The sequence below is a fragment of the Cetorhinus maximus genome, chromosome 18 (assembly GCF_964194155.1).
Source record: "Cetorhinus maximus chromosome 18, sCetMax3.hap1.1, whole genome shotgun sequence".
Classification (NCBI taxonomy): domain Eukaryota; kingdom Metazoa; phylum Chordata; class Chondrichthyes; order Lamniformes; family Cetorhinidae; genus Cetorhinus; species Cetorhinus maximus.
In genome coordinates, this window is record NC_135896.1 from 5,210,869 (window position 1) to 5,233,270 (window position 22,402).

At 41.8% G+C, this 22,402-nt stretch overlaps 1 protein-coding gene across 5 annotated transcripts in view; it reads left to right on the top strand.

The window, feature by feature from the left end:
• dicer1 (dicer 1, ribonuclease type III) overlaps nucleotides 1-11,806 on the top strand; it is a 131,510-nt gene extending 119,704 nt beyond the window's left edge. For all 5 annotated transcript variants that reach the window (XM_078561996.1, XM_078561997.1, XM_078561994.1 and 2 more), the window contains one exon: nucleotides 8,551-11,806. In XM_078561996.1, the coding sequence (XP_078418122.1) occupies nucleotides 8,551-8,716 (166 nt within the window). In that variant the 3' untranslated portion in view covers nucleotides 8,717-11,806. The remainder of the gene's footprint in view (nucleotides 1-8,550) is intronic.
• The last annotated feature ends 10,596 nt before the right edge of the window (nucleotides 11,807-22,402 follow it).

A 22,402-nucleotide genomic window follows, 5' to 3' on the forward strand; every position in this document is an offset into this window, starting at 1 on the left:
CTAGGTGGTGGACAGGCTTTGGGGAACCAGGTGGTGAGCTATTCTCAGCAGAATTCCAAGCCTTTGACCTGTCTTGTAGCCACAGTATTTATATGGCTGGTCCGGTTTTTCTGGTCAATGGTAACCCCCCCCCCCCCCCCCCCGGTGTTGTTGGTGGGGGAATTCAGTGATGGTAATGCCACCGAATGTCATGGGGAGATGGTTGGATTCTGACTTGCTGGAGATGGAAATTTCTTATCTCCTGGAAAGGTTCCATCAGATTGGAATAGCAAATATAGCCCTTCTATTCAGTAAAGGAGGGAGGCAGAAAACAGGAAATTGTAGGCCAGTTAGCTTGATGTCTGTTGTGAGGAAGGTATTAGAATCAATTATTAAGGAGGTTATAGCTGGGCACTTATAAAAGCTCAAGGTAATCAGAAAGAGTCAGCATGGTTTTGTGAAAGGGAAATCATGTTTAACCAATTTATTGGAGTTGTTTGAAGGAGTAACATGCGCTGTGGATAAAAGGGATCCTGTAGACATACTGTTATGGCTCGGCGGATAGTAAATTGCTGAGCTGCTCAAATCCCAGAGGGAAACTTAAAATGGCTGCCACAACTGTTTTGCAATTTGTATTTTTATTTCGAGATGCGTGCCTTGAATTCAGTAGTAATAAGTCAGCTGAGTCAGAGGTTTTTTACTAAACTAAACATTTGTTAATAAAAGAAAAATTTTGAACACATACATAGGTCTACAAATTACTACTATGATAACTCCTAGCTCCCCTAATTAATCTGACTCCCAGTCACACCTCCGTTAAGGCAACAATAAAACAAAACAAAAACAGAATCAGCAGCATCGGCGGAGAAGAAAAGAGTTGACGTTTCGAGTCCTCATGACCCTTCAACAGAACTGAGCAATATCAGGAGAAGGGTGAAATATAAGGTAGGTGGGGGGAGAGAAGTTGGGGTGCGGGGGGTGGTTGTAGGGACAAGCAAGCAGTGATAGGAGCAGATGATCAAAAGATGTCACAGACAAAGGAACAAAGAGGTGTTAAAGGTGGTAATATTATCTAAGAAAATGTGCTAATTAAGAATGGATGGCAGGACACTCAAGGTACAGCTCTAGTGGGGGTGGGGTGGAAAGACTGACAGGGCATTACAGGTATAGATTTAAAAATAACAGAAATAGGTGGGAAAAGAAAAATCTATATAAATTATTGGAAAAAACAAAAGGGAGGGGGAAGAAACGGAAAGGGGATGGGGATGGAGGAGGGAGTTCAAGATCTAAAGTTGTTGAATTCAGTATTCAGTCCGGAAGGCTGTAAAGTACCTAGTCGGAAGATGAGGTGCTGTTCCTCCAGTTTGGATTAGATTTCAAAAGCACACAATACCCTGGACCGGGAGATTCAAAGTGAGTTTTCTTAACTTTGGTTCCTGTAAACAGCAACTAAATGCATAGAGGCTGGAGGCTTTTCACACTTATATTAGCTCCTAGAATGCTTTCTTCCTTACACATAACCTCATCTCCTTTATAAATGTTTCTCCCTTTTTAATGTAAATTCTATTGTTCCAATATGGCTTTGCAACTTTTACTTTTTCCATAATAAATCTTCCAGAGCACTCATATTATCAATAACCTTTGGGGAAAAATAAGCACACTGCATGGCTTTGCTTCATATGGCTAGGTGTAATATCTCACCATCTCTTTGAAATTCAAATTACTCTGGTTTATCTAAAAATGAAAATGTTCCTCACACCTCACATTCTGAAACTTCAACCATGTTTACGTATTTAGCATTTCAAACCTAGTTTCCCTTTTAAATCACTCAAAAGCTCCAGACTAGCTGTCACTAATTCAATTAAATCCCCCCTACACACACACATCCACACAGAGAAACTAATCCAAACCCTGTTATTAACTTACCTTTACAATAAATCATAATATTATGAAAATTATTATATTTTCATGACACCCCTTTTATGGAAAATGAACTGTCATAATTTAAAAAGACAGCTTCATTTTCTTAACCCATCTTACATTGCCTCCTATACATATCTATATATTCTCACATTATTACATTACCAGATGCATGTATTAACATAATATATAAACAAACCCTTTGTATCAACAGAAATCATTCCAGTTCAGTGTCCAGGTTTTTAAATGTCCAATTTTCGCTTTCCGCTTCAAACTCTTGACAATGCATCTGTAATTAGATTTTCTCGTCCAGCTACATGTATAACCTGTAGTTTAAATAGTTGCAGTAATAAAATTCATATGAATAGCCTTCCACTTTTGTTTCGAAATTTGTCCAGAAACTTTAAAGGATTTTGATCTGTATAAACAATTGTTTCTGATGAATTGTTTGCAACGTAAATCTCAAAATGCTGCAATGCTAACACCAGACCTAGAATCATCTTTTCGATCGTTGAACATCTTCTCTATTGTACATTCAACTTGCGTGAAAAATACCCTATCGGCTTCTCAACTCCAGTGTCATCATCTTGTAACAATACGGCCCCAATGCCTATATCGCTTGCATCAATGGCCAACTTAAATTGCTTGGTATGATTGGGCACTGCCAAAACTAGTGTCGTAGTCAATACAGTTTTCAAACTGTCAACTGCCTTCTGACATTCCTGTGTCCATTGAAACTTCTTGTTCTTTTTTAATAGTTCAGTCAAAGGAGCAACCACACTGCTAGAATTTGGTACAAATTCCGGTAAAACCCACTCATGCCCAGAAATCTCAAAACTACTTGTTTTGTTGTAGGAACAGAGAAATCCACAATAGCCTTGACTTTTACATCTCTCGGAGCCACTTTACCATGCCAATGGTATGGCCTAGATATGTAACTTGCGCTTTTGCAAATTTACTTTTAGCCAAGTTCATTACCAAATTAGCTCCTTGTAATCAAGAAAATAATTCTTCCAGATGTTGTAAATGCTCCTCCCACGTTTGACTGAAAACTATCAAGTCTTCAATATAGCAAACAGCATGTATGTAAATATATGTTGCTCAGTCCTGCAATTAATTTGTTTGTCAATCTTTGAAATGTTGCGGGTGCATTTTTCATACCAAATGGCATGACTTTAAACTGATATAGCCTATCTGATAATGCTACTTGCCAGTATCCTCTTAGCAAGTCAATCTTTATGATAAATTTTGATTGCCCCAATTTCTCAATACAATCTTCCAACCGTGGTGAATCTGCTTTTCTAACTGCATTCACCTTTTGATAGTCCACAGTCCGTGTTCCACCCAGTTTCGGTACCATCACTATAGGCGAACTCCAGTTGCAGCAACTAGACTCAATGATATCATTTTGAAGCATGGAAATTCAATTTATTTCTGTACTTGTGATAACTTAGCCGGATTTAATCTATAAGGTTGTTGCCTTATTGAAGATGAAACTTCTACATACGCATCATGTATAGCCAAATTTGTCCTCCCCAGCTTATTCCCACAAATAGCTTTGTGTGACTGCAATTGCTTCTCCGAATCACTTTGACACTTGTTTGGAAGATAACTCAATATTACTTTTAAATTTTCAAGTCTCGTTATCCAATTTGATTAGAGGAAAATCAATTTCATTTCTACCTCTTATTTATCATTACTAACACTTCCTTTTGGTCCTCTTCCCTGTCAAAGTGCTTTTTAAGCATATTTTCAAGACAGTACTGTCCTTGGATTTCCAGAAGGCATTTGATAACGTGCCACATCAAATGTTATCGCAGAAAATAAAAGTTCATGGTGTTGTAGGTAACATATTAGCATGGATAGAAGACTGGCTGGCTGGCAGAAAACAGAGTATGTATAAATGGGTCTTTTTCTGATTGGCGGGCTGTGACGAGTCAAGTCATGCTGGGACCTCAACTTTTTTATAATTTATATCAATGACTTAGATGAGGGGAGCAAAGGCTAAATTTGCAGAAGACATAAAGATAGGCAGGAAAGTATGTTGGGAAGAGGACGTGAGGTTGCAGGCAGATATAGATAGGTTTAGTGAGTGGGCAAAGATCTGGTAGGTGGAGTATGATGTGGGAAAATGTGAAGTTGTTTACTTTGGCAGGAAGAATAAAAAAGCAGAGTATTGCTTAAACAGAGAATGCAGAATTCTGAGGTGCAGAGGGATCTGGGTGTTCTAGTGCATGAGTCACAAAATGTTAGTATGCAGGTACAGCAAGTAATTAAGAGTAATGCAATGCTATCCTTTATGACGAGAGGAATTGAACATATAAGTAAGGATGCTGTGAACAGTTTTGGTCCCCTTATCTAAGGGAAGATGTACTGGCATTAGAGACAGTCCAGAGAAGGTTCACAAGGTTGATCCTGGGTATGGAGGGATTTTCTTATGAAGAGAGGTTGAGTGGGTTGGGCCTGTACTCATTGGAATTTAGAAGAATGAGAGGAGACCTTATTGAAACATAAGATCCTTAGAGGGCTTGACAGGGTAGATGCTGAGAGGTTGTTTCCCCTTGTGGGAGTGTCTAGGAGCAGAGGGCATAATCTGAGTGAGGAGTCGCCCATTTAAGGCAGAGATGAGGAGGACTTTCCTCTGAGGGTTGTTAATCTGTGGAATTCTTTACCACAGAGTGCTACAGAGGCTGAATAGTTAAGTATGTTCAAGGCTGAGGTAGACAGATTTTTAATCAGTAAGGGAATCAAGGGTTATGGGGAAAAGGCAGGAACGTAGAGTTGAGGATTAGCAGAGCAGCCATAATCTCATTGAATGGCGGAGCAGACTCGATTGGCCGAATGGCTTACTTCTCCTATGTCTTTTGGTCTTATGCTATGTTCCAGTTATACAGGCATTGGTGAGACCACATCTTGAATACTATGTGCAGTTTTGGTCTCCTTATTTAAGGAAGGATGTAAATGCGTTGGAGGTGGTTCAGATGAGGTTTACTAGATTGATGCCTGGAATGAGCGACAGACTCGGCGTTTTTCCACTGGATTTTAGAGAGCGAGGGGTGACTTGATTGAAGTATATAGGATCCTGAACAGCCTTGACAAGGTGGACTTCGAATATTTCCTTTTGTTGGTGAGTCCAGAACTAGGAGGCACTGTTTTAAAATTAGAGGTCGCCACATTAGGGCAGAGATGGGGAGAAATTTTTTGAGGGTTGTGCAACTTTGGAATTCTTTGCTTCAAAAAGCGGTGGAGATGGGGTCATTGAATATTTTTACGGTGGAGGTAGATAGGTTCTTGTTAGGCAAGGGACTCAGGTTATCAGGAGTAGGTGGGAAAGTGGAATTCGAAACACAAGCAGATCAGCCGTGATCTTACTGAAAGGCGAAGCAGGCTCGCGGGGCTGAATGGCCTACTTCTGCTCCTATTTCACATGTTCGCCTGGTCATTGCCTGACACTTATGTGGCGCGGATATTACTTGCCACTTGTCAGCCCAAGCCTGAATGTTGTCCAGGTCTTCATATGGGCTTCAGCATCTGAGGAGTCGCAAGTGGTGCTGAAGCTTGTGCAATCATCAACGAGCATCCCCACTTCTGACCTTATGATGGGGGAAGGTCATTGATGAAGCAGCTGATGATGTTCTGGCCTAGGGCACTAATCTGAGGAACTGCAGTGATGACCTGGGACTGAGATGATTGACCTCCAACAACCACAACTATATTTCGTTGTGCTAGGTATGACTCCAACCAGTGGAGAGTTTTCCCCCATGATTCCCATTGACTCCAGTTTTGCTGGGACTCCTTGATGCTACGCTTAGTCAAATGCTGCCTTGATGTCAAGGGAAGTCGCTCACACCTCACCTCTGGAGTTCAGCTCTTTTGTCCATCTTTGGAATGTGGCTGTAATGAGGTCAGGAGCTGAGTGGCACTGATGGAACTCAAACTGAGTGTCAGTGAGCAGGTTATTGTGGAGTAGGTGCTGCTTAGTAGCACTGCCAACAACCCTTTCCATCACTTTGCAGGTGATCGAGAGTAGACTGATGGGGCAGTAATTAACCAGGTCGGATTTGTCCTGCTTTTTGTGGATGGGACATACCTGGGCAGTTTTCGATATTGCCGGGTAGATGCCAGTGTTGTCGCTATACTGGAATAACTTGGCAAAGAGCGCAGCTAACCCTGGAGTGCAAGTCTTCACTACTATTGCTGGAATGTTGTCAGGGCTCATAGCCTTTGTAGTATCCATTGCCTTCGGCCATTTCTTGATGATATGTGGAGTGAATTGAATTCCCTGAAGACTAGTATCTGTGATGCTGGGGATCTCAGGAGGAGGCCAAGATGGATCATCCACCTGGCATTTCTGGCTGAAGATTGTTGCAAATTCCTCGTCTGTTGCACTGATGTGCCGGGCTCTCCCATCATTGAAGATGGGAATATTTGTGGAGCCGCCGCCTCCAGTGAGTTGTTTAATTGTCCACCACCATTCACCACTGCATGTGCCAGGACTGCAGGTTTAGATTTGATCTGTTGATTGTGGCATTGTTTAGCTCCATCTGTTGCATGCTGCTTTCGCTGTTTGGCACACAAATAGTCCTGTGTTGTAACTTCACCAGGTTGACACCTCATTTTTAAGTATGCCTGGTGCTACTCCTGGCATGCCCTTCTCCATTCTACATTGAACCAGGTTGATCCCCTGGCTTGGTGGTAATGGTAGAGTGGGGTATATGCTGGGCTATGTGGTTACAGATTGTGGTTGTATACAATTCTGCTGCTGATGGCCCACAGTGCCACGGATGTCCAGCTTTAAGTTGCTAGATCTGTCCAAAATCTATCCCACTTAGCATGGTGATAGTGCCACACAACATGGAGGGTATCTTCAATGTGAAGACGGGACTTTGCCTCCACAACGACTATGTGGTGGTCACTGCTACCAATACTGTCAAGAACAGGTGCATCTGTGACAGGTAAATTGGTGAGGATGAGGTCAAGTAGGTTTTTTCCCTCTTATTGGTTTCCTCATCATCTGCCACAGGCGCAGCCTATTTCCATTAGAACTGAAGAGATTCAGGATCACCCAGATAGAGGTTATGATGAGCTATATCAGGACCGATCACTCACTGGTCGGCAAGACAATAATAAGAGGGCACAAGTTTAACGTAGCACAAAAAGAATTAGAAGACGATGGAAAATGTTTCTTTGTACAGAGGCTGGTTGGAATGTGGAATTTTCTCCCGCTAACTGTTATTAAAGTAGAGTTCATATTTCTTTGAAAGGAAGTTAGACGCACTCTTGAAGAAGACTACGCTTATTGAAGAATATGGGGAGTTGGCGGGAGAATGGGATTAATTTAGCCTGTGGAGGAAATCTTTTGATGGGGCCGAAAGGTCTGCTTCTGTGGTCCAGCACCAAATCTAAATGCAATAATGGGTGTGAAATTTTCATAATGTGCTCACTTGAACCTTAGAGCATCCAGCAGTTCAGTAATAGTTTTTTTTTATTGCTTTTAAACTTGGTTATTGTGTAGAGAACATTTTGAGTCATCTGTTACTAAGATTTGGTGCTTAAAGCACTGATATTGGCAGTGGAAGGAATTTGAGTAAATGAATTAAGTGCATTCCACAAGAAGCACATTGGTTTCAATGTGTTTTTCTGCAGTATAAAATATGCTGGGTGATGACATTGGACAGCCAGACTGCTGGGTCACATGCTTCTAACTAGGAGGCACAGCTTTTTGGTGGTGAGGGGGGTTGTGGATAGGTGAATTAAATACACAAAATAGAATGGTATCGTTCATCAAACAAGAAAAAAGTTTGAAGAGCTGACAATTGTGGGAAAATGCAGCAGAGCAACGATTGTAAGATTGAAAATTAGTATGAGAGCACTTGAAGCATCTGCATTCAGAGTTTGTCTGCTGTTTCATCATGTGTTAGTTATTAAAATAAGCCTCCACTAAAATAATGGATACCAAAGATTGTGTCGCTTTACCATGCGCATCCCCCTTTCTCAGATGCCCGTTGAGCTGCTGCTAGCATTAATACCATCTCTGTCTTTGTTTCAAATTTCTGACCAGCTTTATTTCCACCTCCACTCCAAAGTGTTCAGGAGCTATTGTAGTCTTAGCAGTAATGTAAAACTGTAGTATTTTCCTAACCAGTTATCCATGTCAGCAGTCTAGGGAGTAGGTGGAATTCCCTCGTGGATAGGACACCCTAACTAGATAGTAGTGGGAATTATTGTGTGTGCATGTGTCTGACTCCATTCTATGAAGTGTGTAAGTTAAAGCAAAACCCTTGTTTAAAAACAGTGCATCTGGAGGGAGTACACTGGAACTTTGCTTAGTTGACTCGAGTTTAGCAAAAAGCTGGATCTTTAGCCTATCATTTTAAATATTTTTTTCTGATTACAAGGCAAGCTTCATTTCAAGGTTCATTTAATGCATGCTGTTTACATTGCCAGCTGTTGATGTTTATGCATTTTTATATAATTAATTTATTTTGAAATGCATGACGAGCAGGATTATAAAAAATTGTAGTAGTCAGTTTTACTTAAAGGGGAAGGGATGTTAACGTTGTTACTACGTTGAAATGTTGATTTTTGTTCGGCTGAAGAGTCCCATTTATTATGTTTCTTTTTTAACTGCCAATTCCCATGTTCTTAAAGCCCTGCAGAAAGAACGTACGATGGCAAAGTCCGTGTCACAGTGGAGGTGGTCGGCAAAGGAAAATTCAAAGGAGTTGGCCGCAGTTACAGGATCGCCAAGTCCGCAGCAGCTCGGAGAGCATTGCGGAGCCTGAAGGCAAATCAGCCTCCGATACAGAACAACTGAGGGGCTATCCTCCCTCCCACCCTCCAGGCCAGGCCAGCCCAGCCCACACCTCTTCAGCTTACCTGGGGTAACACCAAGCAAGACTGGGTCAAGTCGAGTGAGCCAGTCATTCTATGAAGCTGTAAAGTGTTTGTACTACAGTAGTATAACTTAGGATTAATCGTAGTATATAGTAAGTTCTTGCGCAAACACAATCCTTGCCCCCTCCTCTTTTGCTAGATTAATCACGAGAGTGCTTTATATTCATTTTGCAAGCATTTTAACAGTTGTCAGGTCCCCTTATGATGTTTACTTAATTTTTTTTTATTAAATAGAAGCTTTTGCTTGTTGTTTAGTGAGCCAGGAAGCTTATGCTGGAAAGTGATTAGTTATTAGATTGCACATTTTTACTAATCTTGAAATTCTCAACCTGTGCACTAGTGCCAGTCCAGCCACAATGTGTAAAACTGTCGTGTATGAGCTGGTAAGAGAGAGCGAACGAGTGAGTGTGCCAGTATTGTCCTGTTTCCTTGTCATCCTATCACATTTTGAGATGGCATTTCCAATCCTTGTTTTGCACTTAATTTAAATAGGAACAGGTTTCACTTAAAGCAACTGGCATTTTCAGTAGCATTTGTTCAACTTAATGCCACATATTGAGTCTCTTGCATTTAATCAAAAGGGTTTTGCCTTAATTGAAAGTAACCCCACTTGTTTTGTTTTCCTGAACCTTTTGATACATTTCTATAGCTGATTTTACATTCCCATATAATATACAATGTATGATACAAACTACAGCCCTTGACTGACCTCTTTTGGAGCTGTGGCTGTGTAACTTATTGCAGAGCTAGAGGTAGCTGCACATATATTTTAATACAGATAAAATGGTTCCAGATACTTAGAGTCAAGATGTTGAAAATTTTCTTTGACGCAAGAAGTAGCTAAATTTACACTATGTGGTCTTTGGGGAAAGCGTGCATTGTGCTACGATGTGAGTGCGGTGCTTCCAAACACAAGCGGCGTGGAGTAGGTGGTGCAGTACAGAAACTGTCACTCTAATGACACAGTAACTTTAGACATATCATTCAAAAATATGCTGCAGAATTTTGTAAGAAAAAGTGAAAGGTTTTTTTTTATTAATATGAGCACCTTTCCATTTCTAAGAGGGATGGGGAAAATGTACGCGCGCATGCACATACAACGCGCGCGCGCACACACACAACGTACGTAGATATAGAAAAAGAACAGACAGACACGCACAACACACGCACGTGACTATCCTCAGTGTCTGTCTATAGCACCTAACAGTTGACTTTTACACCAAAGCTATGTGTTTGCGAGGAAGCTGCATTCGTATTCCATCGTTTTCATTTGTTTTTCTGTTAAAATGCGGCGCAGGCAAGGAAAAGAAAATCCTGTGACAAAAGACGATCATGTTTAATCAGTTCAGCGTACAAGCTTTTAATGAGAGGATGCATCCTATTTGGCTCAGCTCAAAATAGTAGTTACGTTTTCAGTAGATACCAATTAGGCGTTCTTCCCTTTGAATACCTCAGTTCTTATTTGCATGCGTTTTTGATTTCTTGTTTTTTTTGGTGCTATGTTTTTATATATTATGCTTGAAATGTTTAAAAAATAATTGTTTTTGCACTGTAACTATAATACCTCTTTTAATTTACCTTTTTTTAAAAAAAATTACACTTGGGAATTTCATCCCGATGCTCTCTAGATAATCCTTTCAAGTTATCTGCAGTTCTCACCCACCCTGACCACCATGATGTGCTTCAAATTTTGAGAGCTAGCTGTTTTTTGTTTTCTTGAATCGGAGATAGAAATTTAAGACACATTGTTAAGGTGTTCCGTTTTTACATCCCATCCTGTCCCGTTTTCCTTTCACTTTATTTGGAAAGGTAAATCTTTTAGCCTGTCAACTTGACAATTTAAAAAAGTGGGTACTTCTTTAATGTATAAGCTGAAAAATGAGTGTAATTGATTTTAAAACTGCTGTCATATGCATATTGTCTTACTGATTGGCGTAAGCTCATTTTAATCTGCAACATGATCCAAAAGATGGACTTGTATCTGTTTCCACATTCTGTTGTTACCCTAATTTTATTTTAGAAAGATCTCTCTTTCTGTGGGCGTAGACCAGGGCAAGCGCTCACCTTCATATATCATTTTTTTTTTAAATTGGCAAGAAATGCTACAAAGGATTTGATGTCAAACAGTGTGCCACAAGTTTGGGAGTATTTCCAGTATTAACAGTGCATCACACTTTAAATAGAAATCAACAGAAGTGTGGGATATTTCTGGCATGTACATTCAACATGAAACCATATTTTTTCACTGTAATTTAACCATCTACATTTACTTTAAAGTCCTAATCAATGCTGCAATTTATTTCCTCCTTGTCTTTGTCGAGGCACAAAACACAATTCCTTTTTTGTCCCCGTCGCTATTGTATACATGTAGCACGATTTAAGCATTGCACTCGGCACCATGCTTTACCTCATTTCAAACGAGAAATGTATATGCTAATATGCTTAACAAAAAAGATTTGATTTTTTTTTATTTTCGGTTTGAGCCTTGCTGCTGTTATAACTGCAAAGGTTTTTTTGTAAAAGGTGATTGATTAACTTGCTATCTATTGTGTGCCTGCAGTCCCTCACTCACTGTACAACACATGACTTTAATGCACTCGAACTTCATTGCAACAGCGGGTCAGCAGCAGCGGCAGCAGAAACTTGTTTTGTTGGTATTTTGTAGCAGAATGATAACTGTGACTTATTAAAGGAAGAAGAGAAAAAGTGCGTGTTTGTGAGGCGTTTTGAGTATTTGCGGGCGTTTGCTGTACTGTAAATAGTGTGATTTTAAAGCACCTGTAGCAGAATGGGAGTGGATACGAAATGTATTGAAACTAAATTAAGTGCGTCATCACATGCTGCAGCAGTCTTTAAGGGACGTAGAATATATCTCATTCATACTGTAAACTCGCTGCAGAGATTTGCATTCTGCACCTTATGGATCACAATTTTACCTTTAATAGTTTCTTTTTGTAATTGTAGCTGAATATCTACAATAAAGTATGGTCTGGTTGTTCATTATCTTTAAGCCTTGAGGTTTCATTGTATGTTTTAAAATTAATTTTGGGATGAATTTTTGTGCTTGCAAGAAGAGCAATGTCAGTGTTGGGAGAAGAACAATGTAAAATTATAGAGGCAGGTGGTTGAAGCTGATTTCAGTCAGTTGCTAGCAGATTGAATTTACAGCACAAGAAAACAGCCATTCGGTCCATCTGGTCAACTAAAGTACTTCATGAGCTTCCTCTAATCATATCAGCATAATTTTCTATCCCTTACTCCCTCTTATACTTACCTGGCTTCCCCTTAAATGCACTTGTTATTCACCTCCCGGTAGGAAGTTCCACATTCTCTGGGTAAGGTTTTTTCCTGAATTCCCTACTGGGTTTATTAGTGACCATCTTATGTTTATGGCCTCTAGTTTTGTTCTGTCCCACATATTCTCTATCTTTACTCTATCAAATCCCTTCATTATTTCAAAGACCTCAATTGGATCACCCCTTAGCCTCTTCTTTTCAAAAGAAGTGAACCCCAGCCTGTTCAGTTTTTCCAGATTGGGACAATTCTCAGTTCTTGTATCATTCTTGTAAATCTTTAGCACTTTCTCCATGTTTAGAAATCCTTTCTATAATATAAAAGGCCAGAACTGTTTGTGGAGCTCCAATTTTAGAAGAGAACCTATAGCTCAGCTTGTGTGCTCTGTGTGGCCGGGTGCTCTGGCCTCAGGCAGAAAGAGGGGCGCCACCTGAAAAAGCCCCCTTCCCACATCGGTGTTCCCCTGCTCCTAGGTCTAACCCCCATAGGTTCTTCCTCTGCCCTAGCGCCTCATCAAGACCTCACCCCACTGGGTCTCACCCCCCCTTCCTACCATTAGACACCCCCATACTTGCCTGGTCCTGGACTCCGGGGCTCAAAAAGTGGGGATTGCTTGTAGTCCCAGTCCTGGCCACTGCTGCCACTGGCATTGCCGGCAGTTCTCTGAGGCACTACTTCTTCCTGACCTAGGGGCAGAAGTCCCATCTCCAGACAATTAACAATTAAGCGGATGTGGGGCTGCTGTAATCGGCAGCTCTTCAAATGGCAGGGTGGGAAACTCTACCATCCAAAAATTCTGCCCGTGATGTTTTTTATGCTTCTGGACCATGAAATTAAGCTGATGTGCCTGAGAAGTAGATTGGAATGGCACAGACTTTTCGGACTTCCGGTCTTGTGCTGGCTGGAAGTCAGAAACAGTAGAATACCAATGCCAAATGACCCTCTCCCACTTCTCATCCATCTTTTATCTTGGCAGAAAGGAGACACTCAACTGAAGTTAGCCACTAAACGACATAACGTACTTCCAGTATTGTGTCTTGCTGATGTATCAAGTAATATATAGTATACAAGAGACATTTATGGTTTGTTACTCCACATTCCTCCAATTCTTGCCATTTGCACATTCCCAATTTTCATTACTCCTGTATTATCAGCAATGTGGCATCAAGGTGCCCTAGCAAAACTTAAGTCAATGGGAGGTGGGGGGGTAACTCTCTGCTGGTTGGAGTCATACCTAGCACAAAGGAAAGACGGTTGTGGTTGTTGGAAGTCAGTCATCTCAGCTCCAGGACATCACTGCAGGAGTTCCTCAGGTTAGTGTCCTAGGCCCAACCATCTTCAGCTGCTTCATCAATGACCTTCCTTCCATCATAAGGTCAGAAGTGGGGATGTTTGCTAATGATTTGTTCACCATTCGCAACTCCTCAGATACTGAAGCAGTCCAGTCCAAATGCAGCAAGACCTGGACAACGTCCAGGCTTGGGCTGACAAGTGGCAAGTAATGTTCGTGCCAGGCAATGACCATCTCCAACAAGAGAGAATCTAACCATTGCCTCCTGATATTCAATGGCATTACCATCACTGAATCCCCAACTATCAACATCCTGGGGGTTACCATTGATCAGAAACTGAACTAGACTAGCCATATAAATAATGTGGCTACAAGAGCAGGTCAGAGGCTAGGAATCCTGCTGTGAGTAACTCTCCACCTAACTCTCCAAAGCCTGTCTACAATCTACAAGGCTCAATCAGGAGTGTGATGGAATACTCTCCCCTTGCCTGGATGAGAGCAGCTCCAACAACACATGAGGCTTGACACCATGCAGGTCAAAACAGCTCGTTTGATTGGCACCCCATCCACAAACATTCACTCCCTCGACCACCAATGCACAGTGGCAGCAGTGTGTACCATCTACAAGACGCACTGCAGAAACCCACCAAGGCTCCTTAGACCGCTACCATGTAGAAGGACATGGGCAGCAAATATATGGAAACACCACCACCACCTGGAAGTTCCCCTCCAAGCCACTCATCATCCTGACTTGGAAATGTATCACTGTCCCTTCACCGTCACTGGGTCAAAATCCTGAAACTCCCTGCCTAACATCACTGTGGGTGTACCTACACCAGATGGATTGCAGCGGTTCAAGAAGGCAGCTCACATCACCTCAAGGGCAATGAGGGATGGGCAATAAATGCTGGCTTAGACAGCAAAGCTCACATCCCTTGAATGAATATTTTAAAAAACCAGTGTCTTCAGATGCACAGGCCTTGGCTCTGAAAACCCACTCTACCTCTTCTCCTTTAAGACACTTCTTCAAATCTACCTCTGTCCCCAAACCTTTAGTCACCTGTCTTAATATCTCCTGATGTGGCTCAGTGTCAATTTTTGTCTCCTGTGAATCATGCTCCTGTGTGCACTTTGGGCTGGTTTACTTCATTAAAGCTGTTATATAAATGCAAGCTATTGTTGAATCTATTGTCTTTAATAGAATAAGCAATGGGAACCAGATCAGAGAATCAGACGAACAATATAAAACCAGCTAAAGAGATCCAATTAGCATATAATTGACATGATCAAGTCACTAAAGTCTATTAAAAACAGAAAATGCTGGAAATACTCAACAGATCTGGCAGAATCTGTGGGGAGAGAGGAAAACAGTGAATGTTTCAGGTCAAGGACCTTTCATCAGAGCTGGAAAAAAGTTAGAGATAATAGATTTTAAGCGGATGAAATGGGGAATGCTGTAAAAGAACAAAAGGGAAGATGGGAGACAAATGACAAGTTGGTGGGATAGAGCCAAAGGAAGTGGTAATGGAACAAATAATGAGACAAAAGATGTGCCTAGAGGAGGTGTGGATGGTTGAATAATAAACAGCTGCCATCCAAACACAAAAATATGTTTTAAGACCGAAACATGCAAACCAAAGTCTGTGTGGGATTGACGACTGTGAAATTGGGCTGAATTTTACAGGATGCCATGAACTTTGAGCCTCTAAGCCCCATCCCCAGCTAAAAAGTCTGCTCCCTTGCAGCAATTAACACTGGGAGCAATGTAATATGCCATAACTGGGATCATTCCACTGTCCCAACGATAGAATATTACAGCACAGAATGAGACCATTCGGCCCATAGGGTCTGTGTTGTTCCTTGACTCTTTCCCCATACCCTTGCAATTTTTTCTCAAGTATTTATCCAATTTCCTTTGGAAGTGAATATTGATCTTTGATTTCCATAGGTGCAAAATCTGACGCAGGGAACAAAACAAAAGACTTAACTTCAGTCCCTTGCCCTTCCCTTTCTCTGTCAACCACCTTGCCTTAGAACCAACTACATCTGTTGGTTTACTTGTGGAACAGTTGAATGTCGAGCACAGTAGTGTCTAGGGCATGCTCTTTCAAACTTGAATTACCATTGTTTTTAATGGCACGCCACTATGTGTCTTGGATTCTTGTCAAAGCTATTACAGCCGTGACTCCTGTTGTTAAAACCAACATTCAGATTTTAACACAGCTAGGTCAGCGAATCCTATGTGAAAAGGGCTCAGCATTCCCCGACGTGTCAACATTTTCTAGTTCCCCACTGGAGGGATTTGGTGGGAGACCATCTTTTGATGTGCTGCTGATCATCTTACAAAATGAGCTGAGCCTAAAAATCTTGGCAGGTTACTGGCTTTTTTTCTGTTGAATTATGTAATTTTGTCTGAAGTATTTTAGGATACTGGACCCATGGTAAGGGGCTGTGCTGGAATTACCCCACCCCCACCCCCACCCCACACTTCCCACTGTGACTCCTGGTGGAGACCAAAGTGAGAGAGAGGAAAAATCAACCAAAGACTCCCCTATCCCATCATAATCACCAACCAGCAGCTATAAGTGGAAACTGAGTATGAGGACACATCAGTCACTGCAGCAATATAAATCCATAGTTTATTCATTGGTTGTCACTCATATATTTGCTTTACTTCTACATGTACTTGGATGTAGTGCTAATGAGACTTGCTATGGCACACCATTTCATATTCACACCTAATGAATTATCATTTAACATGCAATTACCATTGTTACAAAGGCAGTTTGCTGGTGTTGACCAGAGAGAGATGTTTAATAGGACACTGAAAGAAGATTTTTTAAAATAGGACTGTCTTATCACCTGAACAATTGAATGACCAGTCAGACTCTCAGTTTAACATCTCATTTCAAAGGCAACACTTCTGACAATGCCGCTATAACTTAATTGCTGCACTCATATGCCAGCTGGATTATGTGCTCGAGTCCTGGAAGAAGATTTGAACCTGTAACTAGTCTGGGAAAACTGAGGAAAGCCTGGCACTTGACAATGCATGCTGTTAAAAATGTGGAGCAGACCTCAGCTTGGTTCCTATTATTTCTAAGTTTGAAATATTTGCACAGAACCAAGTATTGGGGAAGAACATTTGTGTTTTTGCTGAGCACCATTTGCTGCTTTAAGGTAACTTGAATTGATATCAGCCACAAGAGGGTGCCTGAGAGCAATCTACTGAACAATATCAGCCTGACTTCTTCCCTCGTTTTTACTGCATGAAAATATCACCATGCCCCAAAGCTGCCCTCCTTAGGTCAATATTTCATCCTCTGTGAGAGAGGCTGCATTATCCAATGGCAACAGATCTAATGGTTAGTTCTAAACATAGGAAGTACTTAATGGCAGGTCTCACAAACCCTCAACACCTGGCTCCCACTAACGTGGTTAAAAACAAATTTGCTGAAAGTTTTAGAAAGTTCTGGTGGTGTCCTGCCAAAACTTGACTCTTTTGTCCTTGCAAACCAGGGTAGGAACTCCCTACCTAACAGCACTGTGGGAATATCTTCACCGCATGGACTGCAATGGTTCAAGGCGGCCGCTCACCACCGCCTTCTCACGGGCAATTAATAAATTAGGCAGTAAATGCTGGCTTTGCCAGTAGTGCCCAAATCCCATGAATAAACTTTTGAAAAATCTGGGACCCCCAATCCTTTTTCCTCCAAATTTCTTGAAGGTGTTGGCACTTCCCAATTCTGTGCCTCCTTCCCACTCCTCCTATGCTTGCACCTTTCCAATCAAGATGCCACAACTCAAATAGCCCTTATCAAAGTCACAAATGCCAGCTTTGTGATTAACCATGGTGTCTTACCCTTCTCTGCAGATTTTGGCACAGTTGGGCACCCCTGCGGTTCTCTGTCCAAAAACAGGTCCAACCCACAGTACCTCAACCTCCACCACGAGTAGGGAGACCCCGAATCCACCCCAGATGGAGCAGAGACCGAACCCTGTGCTTTGGGCACCAATTTGATCCATACCAGCCATCCAGCCAACAGGCACCACAAGGAAACATACACTTTTATATGCATGCTGTACTCCAGAACTATGAATAGTGATGGTAGAGGCTCCAACTTTATTTTCATCACATGGCTGACCAGGAATCTCCCTCTTACCACCTGCCATTGTTAGAAGGATTTCCTTCTTGGTTGCATTACGAATGCACCTTCCTTCACCACCAAGTCTCGGAGTGGGACTTCAACCTGGAGCTTCTGGCACAGAAGCAGGAGCACTGCCCACTGCGCCATAAGACTCCCTTAGCCTCCCCCATCTTCCTCTAATACACCTCTTGTCCAGCTAAGTGAAACTGTCCTTGCCTGGTTCCATTCCTCGCCATCTGAGAAGCAGAGCACCTCCTGCAGTGGCTTCTCTTCCCACTCGTGCACTGTTACATCCGGACTTCAAGGATTTATCCATGACCACCTTCCAATTTCTCATCTACATTCTGCCTCTTGGTGACACCATCCGCAAGCTTAAGGCTGTGTTCCACACGTATGCTGAGGTCACCGAGTTCTAACTCACCATCACCTGCCTCCTTCCTCTGTGTTATCAAGCTGCTTTTCTGATATCCAGTCTTGGCTGAGCACAGTTACCTCTGGTTACATTTTGGGAAGATAAAAACCATAGTTTGCAGACTCCGCTATTACCTTTGTACCCTAGCCATCTATCCTTTTGCCCAGCTGCTGTCTCAGTCAGAATCAGATTGCTTGCAACCTATCTGAACTCGATCTAGGCTTTCAATTCCGTATCTCCTCCATTACAAATTCTGCGTATTTCTGGATCTGTAATATCACCTGTGTTTGTTCCTACCTCAGCTCCTCTACTGTTGCATCATTATCACCTTCAGAGTCAGCTATTTCAGTGCTTTTCCTGACCATCCTCCCATTCTCAATTCCACTCTGCCATCTTCCCATCTTACACTCTTATTAACTTGAACTTATCCAAAATACTATTGGCTATATTCTAACCCAGACTAAGTCCGACTCACCCATCAGCCCCCTGCTCTCTGACCTACGGTAGGTAGCAACACCTCCAATTTAAAATCCTTGTTCTAGTGATTATACCATTTGCCCTTCATATCCCTGGAACCATATCTAGCCCTACAAACCCTCCGACTCCCAACCCCACCACCTGAACTTTCTGTTCCACTGATTCATGACCTCTTATGCATCTCATCTCCCTTTGTCCTCACTATTGGCAACCGTGCTTTCAGCCTCTTGGCCCCACACTTAGGAATTCTGTCCCCTACACACTCTGCCTCTCAACTTCACTCTCATCCTTTAACAAGCTCCATAAAATCCACATCCAAAAGCAAAAAATACAGTGGATGCTGGAAATCTGGCAAAATGCCAGAAATACACAGCAGCTGTGGAGAAAAAAATCAGGAGTTAACATATTTATTTCCGATTTCCAGCATCCACAGTATTTTGCTTTCGGATGAAAGGTCATCAACCTGAAATGTTAACTCTGTTCCTCTCTCCACAGATGCTTTCAAACCTGCTGCATATTTCCAGCATTTTATGCATTGATTACATACAATCCACCTCTGGCCAAGATATTGGTCACTCCTGCAAATAAGACCATAAGACGTAGGGGCTGAAGTAGACCATTCGGCCCATCAGATCATGGCTGATCTGATAACCCTCAACTCCACTTTCCTGCCTTTTCCCCATAACCCTTGATTCCCTTACTGATTAAAAATCTGTCTATCTCAGCCTTGAATATACTTAACAACCCAGCCTCTACAGCCCTCTGCGATAAAGAATTCCACAGATTCACTACCGTCTGAGAGAAGAAATTCCTCCTCATCTCTGTATTAAATGGATGACCCCTCATTCTGAGATTATGCCATCTGGTCCCAGGTGCTCCCACAAGAGGAAACATCTTCTCAGCATCTACCCTGTCAAACCCCCCTAAGAATCTTATATGTTTCAATAAGGTCGCCTCTCATTCTTCTAAACTCCAATGAGTACAGGCCCAACCGACTCAATCTCTCCTCATAAGAAAATCCCTCCATACCCGGGATCAACCTAGTGAATCTTCTCTGGACTGCCCCCAATGCCAGTATATCTTTCCTTAGATAAGGGGACCAAAACTGTTCATAATATTCTAGGTGTGGTCTAACTAGTGCCTTGTATAGTTTTAGCAAGACTTCCCTATTTTTATACTCCATTCCTTTTGAAATAAAGGCCAATATTCCATTTGCCTTCCCTATTACCTGCTGAACTTGTATGTTAGCTTTTGTGATTCATGCATGAGGACCCCCAAATCCCTCTGTGCTGCAGCTTTCTGCAGTCTTTCTCCATTTAAATAATATTCAGCCCCTCTATTCTTCCTGCCAAAGTGCATAACCTCACATTTTCTCACATTATATTCCATCTGCCAAGTATTTGCCTACTCACTTAACCTGTAGGTATCCCTCTGTAGACTCTTTGTGTCACCCTCACCACTTGCCTTCCCACCTATTTTTGTGTCATCTGCAAACTCGGTAATAGTACATTCACTTCCCTCATCCAAAGTCATTCATATATATTGTAAATAATTGTGTATCCAGCACTGATCCCTGCGGCACTCTACTAGTTACAGGTTGCCATCCTGAAAATGCTCCCCTTATCCCAACTATCTGTCTTTTATTAGTTAGCCAATCCTCTATCCATGCTAATATACGACCCCCAACACCATGACCTCTTACCATATTAAGTAGCTTTATTTGCAGTACCTTATCAAATGCCTTTTGAAAACCCAAATATATTACATCTACTGTTCCCCTTTATCTAACCTGCTTGTTATACCGCCTCAAAGAATTCTAATAAATTTGTCAGGTATGATTTCCCCTTCATGAAGCCATGCTGACTCTGCTTGATTAGATTATGTATTTCTAAATGCTCTGCTAATATATCTTTTACAATGGACTCTAACATTTTCCCAATGATGGATGTTAAGCTAACTGGCCTATATTTACCTGTTTTTTGTCTCCCTTTTTGAATAAGGGTGTTACTTTGGCAGTTTTCCAATCCTCGGGGACTTTTCCAGAACCTAAGGATTCTTGGCAGATTACTACCAGTGCATCCCCTATCTGTGTAGCTACATCCTTTAATATCCTAGGATACAACCCATCAGGTCCAGGGGAATTATCGACCTTTAGCCCCATTAGTTTCCCTAGTACTTTTTCTCTAGTGATAATTATTGTATTTATTTCCTCCCCACCTTTTGCCCCTTAATTAGTTAGTATTTTTGGAATGCTGTTAGTGTCTTCTAGTGAAGAGTGATGCAAAAAAAATTTCAACTTTATGGCTCATTAAGCATATGTGAAGCCCATGTTAAAGGTGCTATAAAAATGTAATTTGTCATTATAGCGTTTAAAAAATTATGGAAAGTTCAGCAGTGGGGAGTGGCATCAGAAGCAACATTATATACAGCACAGCCTGTGCCCAAGGGTACAGGTTGCTCTGAATTTTTTTTTATTCATTCACGGGATGTGGTCTTCACTGGCTGGGCCAGCATTTATTGCCCATCCCTAGTTGCGCCTTCTCAATGACAACTAGGGATGGGCAATAAATGCTGTCTCAGCCAGCGAAGCCCACATCCTGTGAAAGGATTTTAAAAATACTGTGCGGCCTGTACCCTTATACACAGGGTGTATTGTATCCCCACCCATGTCCTTGTTACCTCTAGACTTGACTACTCCAATGCTGTTCTGACTAGCCTTCCATTTTCTACTCTCCATTAACTTGCAGTCATCCAAAACTCTGCTGTCCATGTCCTAACTTGGACTAATTTGTTCATCCATCATCCCTGTGCTCACTGACCTACATTGGCTCCCAGTTAAGTAATGCTTTGATTTTAAAATTCTCATCCTTGTTTTCAAATCCCTCCATGGTTACCACCACCCCCTCCCCCCTTTTTTTCCAATCTCCTCCGCGATAACCCTCCAAGATATCTGCACTCATCTAATCCTGGCATCTTGAGCATTCCCAATTTTAATCACTCCTCCATTGGCGTTTATGCCTTCAGCTGCCTAGACATTAAGCTCTGAAATTCCTTTCCTACACTGCCCTATCTTTCAAGACAGTCTTTGAAACCTGCCCCTTTGACCTACCTTTTGCTCACCTGTCCCTAATATCTCCTTATGTGACTTGGTGTCAAATTTTGTTTGATAATGCTCCTATGAAGTACCTTGTGATATTTTACTATACTAAAGGCGCTATATAAGTACTTGTTCCTGTTGTTGTTAAACACTGGCTGTGTTACACAACTGGGCCTTACAAAGTGGTTGTTGTATTATTATGCATAGTTGACTGGGAAGCTGGTGGTGGGATTCCTTGTGGTGCTTTAATAGAAATGGCTGACTTGCTTCAGAAGTCAACCACATTGGTGTGGGACTGGAGCCAGCTCTAGAGCAGACAGGATAAGAAAGGCAGGTGTCCTTCCCTAAATTACATTGGTGATCCAGTTGGGATTTTACAACAATCCACCAACTTCATGGCCACTTTTACTGACATCATCTTTTTATTTACAGATTTTTATTAAACTGAAGTGAAATTCTCAAACTGCCATGGTGGAATTCAAACACATGCTCTGTGGCCCACCAAACACTCCCAGGGCAAGTAAAGTAGAAAGTAGATACAGAGTAAAGCTCCCTCTATACTAATAAAAACAAAAAACTACTGCGGATGCTGGAAATCCAAAACAAAAACAGAATTACCTGGAAAAACTCAGCAGGTCTGGCAGCATCGGCGGAGAAGAAAAGAGTTGACGTTTCGAGTCCTCATGACCCTTCAGCAGAACTGAGTAATATTAGGAGAGGGGTGAAATATAAGCTGGTTTAAGGTGGGGGGTGGGGTGGGGGGAGAGAAATTGGGGGGGTGGGGGAGGGGTGGTGGTAGTAGGGACAAGCAAGCAGCGATAGGACCAGATAATCAAAAGATGTCACAGACAAAGGAACAAAGACGTGTTAAAGGTGGTGATATTATC